General features: G+C 39.7%; 2 protein-coding genes across 5 annotated transcripts in view; one reads left to right on the top strand and one right to left on the bottom strand.

The window, feature by feature from the left end:
• Window positions 1-1,962: 1,962 nt before the first annotated feature.
• LOC113542919 (protease inhibitor 2) lies at window positions 1,963-3,669 on the top strand. The gene is made up of 4 exons (XM_026940773.3): window positions 1,963-2,105; window positions 2,580-2,626; window positions 2,700-2,809; window positions 3,422-3,669. Exons 1-4 carry the CDS (start codon window positions 2,066-2,068, stop codon window positions 3,465-3,467), a joined length of 243 nt encoding a protein of 80 aa, XP_026796574.3. The 5' UTR covers window positions 1,963-2,065; the 3' UTR covers window positions 3,468-3,669.
• Window positions 3,670-10,775: 7,106 nt separating this feature from the next.
• The window catches only part of neurl1b (neuralized E3 ubiquitin protein ligase 1B), a 35,258-nt gene continuing 32,510 nt past the window's right edge, over window positions 10,776-13,523 (bottom strand). For all 4 annotated transcript variants that reach the window (XM_026940721.3, XM_026940723.3, XM_026940725.3 and 1 more), the window contains exon 5: window positions 10,776-12,940. In XM_026940721.3, the coding sequence (XP_026796522.2) occupies window positions 12,693-12,940 (248 nt within the window). In that variant the 3' untranslated portion in view covers window positions 10,776-12,692. The remainder of the gene's footprint in view (window positions 12,941-13,523) is intronic.

Genomic DNA, 13,523 nt, shown 5'->3' with positions numbered 1-13,523 from the left:
CATGCCCGAGTGGACTCTTTGAGTCGGCTTGCATTTCTAAACAGTTGCTTGTTTGTTTGTTAAATGAGGAAAAAATAGATCCAGTGATGCTATGTTAATCACACACAATGCAACTGTGATTAAAAATTTTGCAATGATAGCCTACTTATCAACAGTTATCTGGCACTCATATAGATATTTGACTCTTATCTGTGTGTGAAAGGCAGTGTGAGGCTACAGATCTGCCTGTTATAATATGTAATATAGTGCATTGGTGATGTAAACAGATGTCTGGATAAGTGTAGGCACTTAAAACTTGGATTGCTTAATGCATTTCTCAATGCAAATATCCCAGCTGGCATTTCAACATTTATTCACAGGTGAGTCAACATCATGGATCAAGGTTGAATCACTGTTGATTTTGATTTTGCAAACCGAATCGACATTGAAATTGCAACTTTTTTTCAACATCTTACGTTTCACCATTGAATAAACTATAGATTTTTATAGATTCCACACTACACTGTACACAATTGTGCATTCAATTATAGTTTGCAATTGGCTCAACATATCACAATACTGACTGAATCAGTGATTTACTATCCATATTCTATGTTTTCAATGCAATTGTTATATGTATGCAACTTGTTATGCATAACTTGCAATACTACTATCCCTATACCATATGCACAAAAATAAACACCTCTAAATAAATCAGTGGTAAAGCTTGAATGTAATCAAATGAGACTCCCTGGAAAAAGAGATTATGGCACCTTCCTGAATAAATATGAGGGAAAGCAGCTGTTACAATTGATCTTCCATAGATGGACAGTTACAGACTTTCACAGACAGTCAGATTTTCAAACCGTTGGTAGCTATCTGTAGTGCAGGAGTGGGATGTTACACATTGTATGGAATGAATAATGAAAACACAAACCACATACACACATATATAGTCCCCTGGATATATCCATACATTGTACCGCTGGATATATCCATACATTGTACCGCTTATCCTACAGAGGGTCATGGAGAGCCCAGAGAATATCCCAAGGGACTCAAGGCTGGGAACACCCGGGACAGGGTGCCAACCCATCACAGGGCACAATCACACACACTCATTCATACACTATGGACAATATGGAAATGCCAATCAGCCTACAGTGCATGTCTTTGGACTGGGGGAGGAAACTGGAGTACCTGGACGGAATCCCCAAAGCAAGGGGAGAACATGCAAACTCCGTGCACACAGGGTGGAGGCGGGATTCAAACCCCCAACCCCGGAGGGGCGAGGCCTAACCACTGAGCCACCATGCCCAGTATATACAGTATATGGGGGCAGGGTGGATTAGTATTCCTTTGAATAAAAATAAAAATCCTGTGTGGTGTTGCCAACCATCTTCCAAAGCTGTACCAAAGTTGTTTAAGTAGGATCACATTTAGGTCACACTTTGTATGTTAAGAAAAGCAAAGTGCTGTTTTAACATTTAACTAAAAAGATTTTTTATATAAAAACTGATTTTTTTAAATAACAAACAATGCAAAATGTAATGCAAAAACTTTGGTTGGGTAATATATATATATATATATATACACACACACACACACACAATGATCCGTTTGGGAGTTGATAGAGTCGGCTCTTTAGTGACCTGAGCCGCGTGCTCTGATTCACTGACTCACTGAATCACTGAATCACTCACTGACTCATGCGTTTTCAGGTTTGTCCAGGTCGGAGAACGCGTTAGAAAAGCCGTTAGATACTATTTCCCATCATTCCCATCAATGTGGTTCTTCATGCAAAACAGTCTAGCACTGTACCCTATAGAGTGTTTTTTTTGTGTTTCTGTGACAGATGCCCCCTGATAATACTCTCACCTGAGGTGGAAAATGTATCTAACGACAACGAAAGCATTTCTTTCCTTTTTATTTATCTTAAATAGCTATACTTGATGGTAAAAGACTCGTTAATGATCTTTGTAAAAGCTCAAAGCTCGAGCGCCGCCTCTCGGCAGAGTGATAAATGGGCGCGCGCGCGGGCCTGAGCCTCATTCCGGTGTGTTGACAGCGTCTCAGTCAGTTCATCATGTTTGTGCGGCTCTTTCTCGTCCTTCTCTCTGTGGCTGGTGAGTCTCTTAGCGTTTATATATAATAGAAAGGTCTTGGTAAGACCGGTGAAATTAGCCTTTTCTTTTCTTTCCTTTTCTTTTCTTTTGTTTTTGTAGGATATTTCCTGTAATAAGTATACTATAACATGTCTAAAGTAGTATTTGGCATTGTACATAGTCTAACAAGTTTGAATTAATAAGATGAAGTGCAGACAAAAGCATCCTGTCCCTATAGCCTATGGGTTTGGGACGCTATTTAGTATTAATTACGGGTTTAATAAATCTAGACTTGAACATAAAGTTTAGCCATGACAAGAATTATCTACTAAAAAAGTCTCATTATGCGTAAAAGGGTGCGTTGTTGACGCTCGCCAACGCACCGGGGTTTGTTTATGTATATGTATATATGTATGTATGTGGGTGTATGGGTGGGTGGGTGTATGTATGTAGCTTATAGGCTGAAATAACTGTATTTCCACTCTTTTCCTCTAGCTTGGACTAGAGCAGCTGCTGTTCGAGGCGACAGTCAATTAACGGAGGTGGGTGAATAAGCAATTTGTCTCTTCTGCTTGGTGTAGGTATCAGTGTTGTGTAATGACTTTGTTTTTACAGAGTGTTTGCGACGGATATTCCTCCCCAGTGTGCACGCGCGAGTATGTCCCTGTGTGCGGGTCCGATGGGGTGACATATGGAAACATATGCACGTTCTGCGCTGAAAAACGGTAAGTTTCTACTGCACAGGTTCCCAACCCAGTTCTGTACATTTTTTTAGTGTACTGTAACACACACCTCAACTCAGGCTCTTAATCAGCTGATTAGTTTGCTGGGAACAGGGAAGACACTAATGTGCAGGACAGGGGCTACTCCAGGACCAGGGTTGGGAACCTGTACTCTACTGATTGCAACATAAAATAATACCCTCAATCTCCAACTCTCCCAATCTAACTTCTTGGATTCTTTACCTAGCCCAGTTCTCCCTTGTATTCATGGGGACCATGTCCTAGATCTTGATACACCTGAACTGGGTAATGAAGGTCTCTACAGGTCTCAATGACCTGACCCTGTTCTGTATGTTAGTGTTTCCCCTGCTCTAACTCAGGTTTATTACGAGCAGGAAAAACACTAAAATGTTCAGGACAGGGGAGCTGAGCAAAAACTTGATCTGGCTGGCTGTCATTGAGATTTTTATTTATTTATTTTTTTTGTGTAACCTTAATGTGACTTGAATATCCTTTGTTTTAACTAAGAACACGACAAATAAGAGCATCTCATGATTGCAGTGCATCAAGCTTAATCCCAGCACTTATTACTTTCTCTCTTTTTTTTTTCTACAGGCAAAATCAGCCCGACATTTACATAGTCAAACCAGGGGAATGTTGAAACACACCACCACTTCAGCTGTGTTAAAATGTTCATTGTATGTGTGAGCTGGAATTATAATTCATGTCCTGATTATAATCTGTGAAAAGACAGGAATGTTAATATGGAATGTGTTTTCCTACTGTTTTAGATTTGTCCTTTTCTGTGAATTTTGGGTTTTCATTCCAAATTCTGTATTAAAGAAGTGAAGATTTCTGCATGATCTGGTGCATAGAATTCTGTGGTGTCTGTAATAGTACTGAGTCATTGACATCCATGCTCAAGAAGCAACTTCTTCACATACAACTATATGTGTTTAGTGCACAAATTTAATAACATTTTCTGTGCAAGGGTATAAATGTCACAAGCAAAAAAGTTTATTTGCTACTGATTTGCCAGGTACAGGTGGATCTAGAGTTGTCATTTAAAAATTACACTTTATCCAAACACAGTGTAAATGACCTACATTAAGCAGTGTGCATGTCAACACTTTCCTGAGAACAATTTTAATAGTGTTCATTTAATCAATTTTAATTTTAGTCTAGTTCAAGCCCTAATTTAACAAAACTTGACCAGCTGTATCAGGAGTGATAAATTAGGGGAACTCTAGCGGCAGTTATGTCCAGGAGCAAGGCAAGACACTCCTGTTTTAGATTGTCAATGTATTTTTTTTTTTAAATGACATTATGTAATTGCGTAATCACACATACAATAAGCATATGTTCAGCAAATGCAGATACGTGGTATTTAATGCTGTCCAAATGCAGAAAATTTAAAGACGTTTTAAAAAAAAAAAAAAAAAAAAAAAAAAAAATCTCATGTTCACGACCATTTTGACCTACACTCTAAACAAATTTATAACTCTCCAACTGAGTGAAGCTTGGGAAGCTAAAAAAACCTTATTTATCCAATAAACCTTAAATAACCATTGGAGAACCCTTTTTCCCAAAGAGTGTTTGGTGCAAGTCTCTAACAGGGCTAAGAATATGCATGTTTTGACTACTCCTGAAAACAGTAAAATTAAAAAGTCAAAGTCTGGCCTATACTGAACACTCTTCTAGGTTTTCGTGTGCTCTGTAGTTGAAACTCTACACATCTACACTTACTTGACCTTTACAGATTCTATTAACTGTGCAGAGATTATGCATGAAATTAAAAATGTGGGAGGGTTTCCTCAGTAAAAGAATGCATTTACCAGTTATATACCATTCACATAATCATACAGCCATAATAATGAAATGAACTTTACAAAAAATATTTTTATGTATTTCGTTAAAATGCAGTCCTTGTTTATACAGAAATGCCTTCAGATGCTGTCTATCTGCAGATGTAGTTTACTCAGTTAAGTGCAATAAATGTCCTCTCATCTTTCACTATACATATGATTGGATTTCTTTTATTATCCATTTTACACAATTGGAAACACACATATTTACTTTTAAAATATCAAACAAAAATAATTATTCATTTTTATCTGTTTACATCTGTTAGTTTCATTGCTTAAACAAGCCTCTCAGTGTCTCTCTGATAAAAGTCATATATTCTGTTTATCACTATTTATCAAATATGATTGTCAGGTTGGTAGGCAGAGACAAATGTCAAAGGCACTAAAATGTCTGAGGAAGCATCAGACAAACCTTGTGTTCCAAAAAAAAATAAATAAATAAAATAAAAAATAAAAAAATCATTTCACTGTTTCACTGTTTTCCTCTAGCTTTGACTAGAGCAGCTGATGTTCGAGGCAACGGTCAATCAGCGGAGGTGGGTGAATAAGCAATTTGTCTCTTCTGCTTGGTGTAGGTATCAGTGTTGTGTAATGACTTTGTTTTGACCAACTGCTTGCGAAAGATATCTCCACCCAGTGTGCACGTGTGAGTATGTCCCTGTGTGCAGGTCCAATGCAAAGACATATGGAAACAAGCACATGCTCTGCCTTGACAATTGGTAAGTTTCTACTGCACAGGTTCCCAACCCAGTTCTGTACATTTTTTAGTGTACTGTAACACAGACCTCAACTCAGGCTCTTAATCAGCTGATTAGTTTGCTGGGAACAGAGAAGACACTAATGTGCAGGACAGGGACTACTCTACTGATTGCAACATAAAAAAATACCCTCAATCTCCAACTCTCCCAATCTAACTTCTTGGATTCTTTACCTAGCCCAGTTCTCCCTTGTATTCATGGGGACCATGTCCCAGTTCTTGATACACCTGAATTGGGTAATCAAGGTCTCTACAGGTCTCAATTACCTGACCAAGGTGTGTTGGGAGTGGAACTAAAACATGGTCTGGCTGGAGGTCCCTGAGGAGTTTTTTTCAACCCCTAATGTGACTTAAGACACGTGGCACATGTGGCAGGTCATGCAGGCCGTCACCAACTACAGGACAACATCACCTGCCTGTGACAGTGATGCCTCCCTCCCAGATGCGCTGAGCAACTTCTACGCTCAGTTTGAGGTGCAGAATGATGTGACGGCGAGGAAGTCCACCCCTCCTCCCAATGACCAGGTGCTGTGCCTAACCACGGCCGATGTGAGGAAGACTCTACACAGAGTCAACCCGCGGAAGGCTGCTGGACCAGACAACATTCCTGGCAGAGTGCTCAGAGGATGTGCAGACCAGATGGTGGATGTTTTCACAGACATCTTCAACACCTCCCTGAGCAGCGCTGTCGTTCCGACGTGCTTCAAGGCCACCACCATCACCCCCGTGCCAAAGAAGTCGTCAGTGTCACTACCGTCCCGTTGCACTTACACCCATCATCATGAAGTGCTTCGAGGGGCTAGTCATGAGGCACATCAAGACCCTGCTGCCCCTCTCACTGGACCCCCTGCAATTCACTTACCGCCCCAACTGCTCAACAGATGACGCCCTCACCAGCACCCTCCATCTGGCCCTCACCCACCTCGACAATAAAGACACATATATTCGAATACTGTTCATAGACTTCAGTTCAGCATTCAACACAATCATTCCTCAGCACCTGACTGGATTGACCTGGACAATAAGGACATATATATTCGAATACTGTTCATAGACTTCAGTTCAGCATTCAACACAATCATTCCTCAGCACCTGATTGGAAAGCTGAACCTGCTGGGCCTGAACACCTCCCACTGCAACTGGATCCTGGACTTCCTGACTGGGAGACTTCAGTCAGTCCGGATCGGGAACAGCATCTCCAACACCACCACACTGAGCACTGGGACCTCACAGGGCTGTGTGCTCAGTCCATTGCTGTTCACTCTGCTGATTCACGATGCACAATGCACAGCTCGAATCACATCATCAAGTTCAAGAACGACGAGTCAGTATACAGAGAGGAGGTGCAGCAGCTAAAGGACTGGTGCAGAGCCAGCAACCTGTCTCTAAATGTGGACAAAACTAAAGAGATGGCTGTTGATTTCAGAAGAGCACAGAATGACCACTTTCTGTAGCAATGCACAGCTCGAATCACATCATCAAGTCCTCCGATGACACGACCATGGTGGGTCTCATCAGCAAGAACGATGAGTCAGCATACAGAGAGGAGGTGCAGCAGCTAAAGGACTGGTGCAGAGCCAACAACCTGTCCCTGAATGTGGACAAAACTAAAGAGATGGCTGTTGACTTCAGAAGAGCACGGAATGACCACTCTCCGCTGAACATCGGTGGCTCCTCCTTGGAGGTCGTCAAGAGCACCAAATGTCTTGGTGTTCACCTGGCGGAGACCCTCACCTGGTCGCTCAACACCAGCTCCATAACTAAGAAAGCCCAGCAGCGCCTGTACTTTCTGAGAAGACTGAGGAAAGCACATCTCCCACTCCCCCATCCTCACCATGTTCTACAGAGGGACTATCGAGAGCATCCTGTGCAGCTGCATCACTGCCTGGTTTGGGAATTGCACTGTCTCAGATTGCAATACCCTTCAGCGGATAGTGAGGACAGCTGAGAAGATCATCTGGGTTTCTCTTCCCTCCATCACAGACATTTACACCTCATGCTGCATCCACAAAGCCACCAGCATTGTGGATGACCCCACACACCCCTCACACACACTCTTCACCCTCCTGCCGTCTGGTAAGTGGTACCGAAGCATTCGGGCCCTCATGACCAGACTGTGCAATAGTTTCTTCCCCCCAAGCCATCAGACTCCTAAACACCCAGAAACTGGACTGAAAGAACACACACACATACATATATACACACACACAACTGAGCATCCTCCATCCTCTTTGCAATTTTTTTGCAGGTTTTTGCACATTACATTATGCTGCTACAATATTTATTATACTGTACATAGGCTGCTACTCTTATGTTTACACTATTTCAGCTACTTATATTGTACTCTTGTACTCTTTGCACTATTCTCACTAGATTCACTTTCAAATAGAACTATGTACTGGTCGGCCCTGCACTGGGACTTACTTTGCCCATTGTCTATCCCAGTAGTCATTGTACTGTCTTGTGCTGTCTGCACTTGTGAACTTTATGTATAAATTTATGTAGTCCCTTGTAGTTCTGTGCTGTTCTGTGTTTGTCTTATGTAGCACCTTGGTCCTGAAGAAACATTATTCATTTCACTATGTACTAACTGGCTGTATATGGTTGAAATGACAGTAAACTCCACTTGACACTTGACTATCTTTTAACGAAGATCACAACAAATAAGAGCATGTACGAGCATATTTCATGGTTGCATTGCAGCAAATTTAAACCCAACACTTATGTCCTTCCAATGTGCACGCGCGAGTATGACCCTGTGTGCAGGTCCGATGGGAAGACCTATCCAAAAGAGTTCATGCGCTGCTTTGACAACATGTAAGTTTGCACAGTTTTCAAACCCTGTTCTGTATGTTAGTGTTTCCCCTGCTCTAACTCAGGTTTATTACGAGCAGGAAAAACACTAAAATGTGCAGGACAGGGGAGCTGAGCAAAAACATGATCTGGCTGGCTGTCATTGAGACTTTTTTTTTTTGTGACCCTAATGTGACTTGAATATCTTTTGTTTTAACAAAGATCACGACAAATAAGAGCATCTCATGATTGCAGTGCATCAAGCTTAATCCCAGCATTTATTACTTTCTCTCTTTTTTTTTCTACAGGCAAAGACATTTACATAGTCAAACCAGGGGAATGTTGAAACACACCACCACTTCAGCTGTGTTAAAATGTTCATTGTATGTGTGAGCTGGAATTATAATTCATGTCCTGATTATAATCTGTGAAAAGATAATCTTTAATATGGAATGTGTTTTCCTACTGTTTTAGATTTGTCCTTTTCCCTGTGAATTTTGGGTTTTAATTCCAAATTCTGTATTAAAGAAGTGAAGATTTCTGCATGATCTGGTGCATAGAATTCTGTGGTGTCTGTAATAGTACTGAGTCATTGACATCCATGCTCAATAAGCAACTCCTTCACATACAACTATATGTGTTTAGTACACAGATTTAATAACATTTTCTGTGCAAGGGTATAAATGTCACAAGCAAAAAAGTTTATTTGCTACTGATTTGCCAGGTACAGGTGGATCTAGAGTTGTCATTTAAAAATTACACTTTATCCAAACACAGTGTAAATGACCTACATTAAGCAGTGTTCATTTAATCAATTTTAATTTTAGTCTAGTTCAAGCCCTAATTTAACAAAACTTGACCAGCTGTATCAGGAGTGATAAATTAGGGGAACTCTAGAGGCAGTTATGTCCAGGAGCAAGGCAAGACACTCCTGTTTTAGATTGTCAATGTATTTTTTTTTAAAATTACATTATGTAATTATGTAATCACATGGACAATAAGCATATGTTAATAATGAAACGAACTTTACAAAAAATATTTTTATGTATTTCGTTAAAATACAGTCCTTGTTTATACAGAAATGCCTTCAGATGCTGTCTATCTGCAGATATAGTTTACTCAGTTAAGTGCAGTAAATGTCCTCTCATCTTTCACTATACATATGAATGGATTTCTTTTATTATCCATTTTACATGATTGGAAACACACATATTTACTTTTAAAATATCAAACAAAAATAATTATTCATTTTTATCTGTTTACATCTGTTAGTTTCATTGCTTAAACAAGCCTCTCAGTGTCCCTCTTATAAAAGTCATATATTCTGTATAGCACTAAATATGATTGTCAGGTTGGTAGGCAGAGACAAATGTCAAAGGCACTAAAATGTCTGAGCAAGCATCAGGCAAACCTTGTGTTCCAAAAAAAATAAAATAATAAAATAAAATATAAATAAATCATTTCACTGTTTCACTGTTTTCCTCTAACTTTGACTAGAGCAGCTGATGTTCGAGGCAACGGTCAATCAGCGGAGGTGGGTGAATAAGCAATTTGTCTCTTCTGCTTGGTGTAGGTATCAGTGTTGTGTAATGACTTTGTTTTGACCAACTGCTTGCGAAAGATATCTCCACCCAGTGTGCACGTGAGTATGTCCCTGTGTGCAGGTCCGATGCGAAGACATATGGAAACGAGTGCATGCTCTGCCTTGACAATTGGCAAGTTTCTACTGCACAGGTTCCCAACCCAGTTCTGTACGTTTTTTAGTGTACTGTAACACACACCTCAACTCAGGCTCTTAATCAGCTGATTAGTTTGCTGGGAACAGAGAAGACACTAATGTGCAGGACAGGGGCTACTCCAGGACCAGGGTTGGGAAGCTGTACTCTACTGATTGCAACATAAAAAAATACCCTCAATCTCCAACTCTCCCAATCTAACTTCTTGGATTCTTTACCTTGCCCAGTTCTCCCTTGTATTCATGGGGACCATGTCCCAGTTCCTGATACACCTGAACTGGGTAATGAAGTTCTCTACAGGTCTCAATGACCTGACCAAGGTGTTTTGGGAGTGGAACAAAAACATGGTCTGATTGGAGGTCCCTGAGGAGTTTTTTCAACCCCTAATGTGACTTGAGTATCCTTTCTTTTAACAAAGATCACAACAAATAAGAGCATGTACGAGCATATTTCATGATTGCATTGCAGCAAATTTAAACCCAACACTTATGTCCTTCCAATGTGCACGCGCGAGTATGACCCTGTGTGCGGGTCCGATGGGAAGACCTATCCAAAAGAGTTCATGCGCTGCTTTGACAACATGTAAGTTTGCACAGTTTTCAAACCCTGTTCTGTATGTTAGTGTTTCCCCTGCTCTAACTCAGGTTTATTACGAGCAGGAAAAACACTAAAATGTGCAGGACAGGGGAGCTGAGCAAAAACATGATCTGGCTGGCTGCCATTGAGACTTTTTTTTTTGTGTGACCCTAATGTGACTTGAATATCTTTTGTTTTAACAAAGATCACGACAAATAAGAGCATCTCATGATTGCAGTGCATCAAGCTTAATCCCAGCATTTATTACTTTCTCTCTTTTTTTTTCTACAGGCAAAGACACTTACATAGTCAAACCAGGGGAATGTTGAAACACACCACCACTTCAGCTGTGTTAAAATGTTCATTGTATGTGTGAGCTGGAATTATAATTCATGTCCTGATTATAATCTGTGAAAAGATAATCTTTAATATGGAATGTGTTTTCTTACTGTTTTAGATTTGTCCTTTTCCCTGTGAATTTTGGGTTTTAATTCTAAATTCTGTATTAAAGAAGTGAAGATTTCTGCATGATCTGGTGCATAGAATTCTGTGGTGTCTGTAATAGTACTGAGTCATTGACATCCATGCTCAAGAAGCAACTTCTTCACATACAACTATATGTGTTTAGTGCACAAATTTAATAACATTTTCTGTGCAAGGGTATAAATGTCACAAGCAAAAAAGTTTATTTGCTACTGATTTGCCAGGTACAGGTGGATCTAGAGTTGTCATTTAAAAATTACACTTTATCCAAACACATAGTGTAAATGACCTACATTAAGCAGTGTGCATGTCAACACTTTCCTGAGAACAATTTTAATAGTGTTCATTTAATCAATTTTAATTTTAGTCTAGTTCAAGCCCTAATTTAACAAAACTTGATCAGCTGTATCAGGAGTGATAAATTAGGGGGACTCTAGAGGCAGTTATGTCCAGGAGCAAGGCAAGACACTCCTGTTTTAGATTGTCAATGTATTTAAAAAAAATAAAAATACATTATGTAATTATGTAATCACATGGACAATAAGCATATGTTCAGCAAATGCAGATATGTGGTACTTAATGCTGTCCAAATGCAGAAAATGACATAAAAAAAAGCTCATGTTCATGAACATTTTGACCTACACTCTAAAAAAATTTATAACTCTCCAACTGAGTGAAGCTTCGGAAACTAAAAAACCCTTATTTATCCATCAAACCCTTATATAACCATTGGAGAACTTTTCCCAAAGAGTGTTTGGTACAAGTCTCTAACAGGGCTAAGAATATGCACATTTTGACTACTTTTGAAAATTTCTTCATTAAAATTACAAAGTCAAAGTCTGGCCTATACTGAACACTCTTCTAGGTTTTCGTGTGCTCTGTCGTTGAAACTCTACACATCTACATTTACTTGACCTTTACAGATTCTATTAACTGTGCAGAGATTATGCATGAAATTAAAAATGTGGGAGGGTTTCCTCAGTAAAAGAATGCATTTACCAGTTATATACCATTCACATAATCATACAGCCATAATAATGAAATGAACTTTACAAAAAATATTTTTATGTATTTCGTTAAAATGCAGTCCTTGTTTATACAGAAATGCCTTCAGATGCTGTCTATCTGCAGATGTAGTTTACTCAGTTAAGTGCAATAAATGTCCTCTCATCTTTCACTATACATATGATTGGATTTCTTTTATTATCCATTTTACACAATTGGAAACACACATATTTACTTTTAAAATATCAAACAAAAATAATTATTCATTTTTATCTGTTTACATCTGTTAGTTTCATTGCTTAAACAAGCCTCTCAGTGTCTCTCTGATAAAAGTCATATATTCTGTATAGCACTATTTATCAAATATGATTGTCAGGTTGATAGGCGATGCTTTTGAGACAAACGTCAAAGGCACTAAAATGTCTGAGCAAGCATCAGACAAACCTCGTGTTCCAAAAAAAAAAAAAAAAAAAAATCATTTCACTGCCTCTGGACTGGGTGGAGGATGATGGGGGGTGACGGGGAGGTGGGGTGGGGGGTGGTAGGGTAGGGGTTGGGGACAGAGACTGAGGTTACGCTACAGGAGTCAAAGCTACAGAATAGTCCTGAAATCCAAACTCAGTTCAGAATAGAAAGCTGGTTCTCAGCTGCTTGTTGAGTTCTGCGTCTTCTCATGGCCTGTAAGTTTTGATCACATCCTTGATGGGTCTCCGGCAGATCGGGCAGCAAGCGTTGATCTGTTTCTTTAGCTTAAGTCCACACTCATGACAGAGACACATGTGTCCACATGTGTAAATGACAGTGTCCACCTCCTGATCGAAGCACACGGTGCACTCGCCGCTCTTGCTGTTCAGTGGCGTCTCTGGAAAGGAGAGGCTAGGCGAGACGGGGGGACTGAGAGGAGAGCTGGGGGCTGTTACTGTGGACAAACACAGATAAATGTCAGGATTTAGTTACAATAGGGCTGCAGTGAGAGTAGTGCAAATAGGCCAGTGAAAATATTCTGAATTAGTGCAAAATCACCACTCAGTACCTGGGCAATGTATTTAGGGTTCTAGCGTATGGCTGTGAATATTGGGTTAATTTAACAAACACATACAGTGCTAAGAGTTTTTTTTTTTTTTTTAACTACCCATGTTCTCTGAGCAGCAATGGATATTCCACAAACCTGGGACATCTATTTTTATTGTATATCGTTAGTTTTAAAAACAAAGTAATCCTCCTGAAGGTGAAAATGTTTGTACAGGGGAGAGTGGTCATGTGACAGGAGCTAAAACATTTACTTATTTGGCAGACACAGGGTTGGAAACACAGGGTCCAACAGTGGCAGGTTAGCAGTGCATGGATTTGAATTATTGCCCTTCTAATTAAAGGAATGTTTCGTTTCATTTTTACAAAGATCGATCTTTTGTTAAATTATACTTATACTTATTTCACCTTGTTACTCTTAGCTCCTGACCAGAATCTCTGACCAGAATTTCTGACCAGAATTTCTGCTATAT

Source organism: Pangasianodon hypophthalmus, chromosome 7, assembly GCF_027358585.1.
Source record: "Pangasianodon hypophthalmus isolate fPanHyp1 chromosome 7, fPanHyp1.pri, whole genome shotgun sequence".
Lineage (NCBI taxonomy): Eukaryota > Metazoa > Chordata > Actinopteri > Siluriformes > Pangasiidae > Pangasianodon > Pangasianodon hypophthalmus.
The sequence above is the reverse complement of the archived record's forward strand: the minus strand, read 5'-3'. Positions and strand labels throughout refer to the sequence as shown.

Bases quoted from the DNA above. Each gene is read 5' to 3' on its own strand.
- LOC113542919 (XM_026940773.3), top strand. From the start codon at position 2,066: ATGTTTGTGCGGCTCTTTCTCGTCCTTCTCTCTGTGGCTG. The intron at 2,627-2,699 runs GTGGGTGAATAA...TTGTTTTTACAG, and splicing joins GCGACAGTCAATTAACGGAG to AGTGTTTGCGACGGATATTC. The intron at 2,810-3,421 runs GTAAGTTTCTAC...TTTTTTCTACAG, and splicing joins ACGTTCTGCGCTGAAAAACG to GCAAAATCAGCCCGACATTT.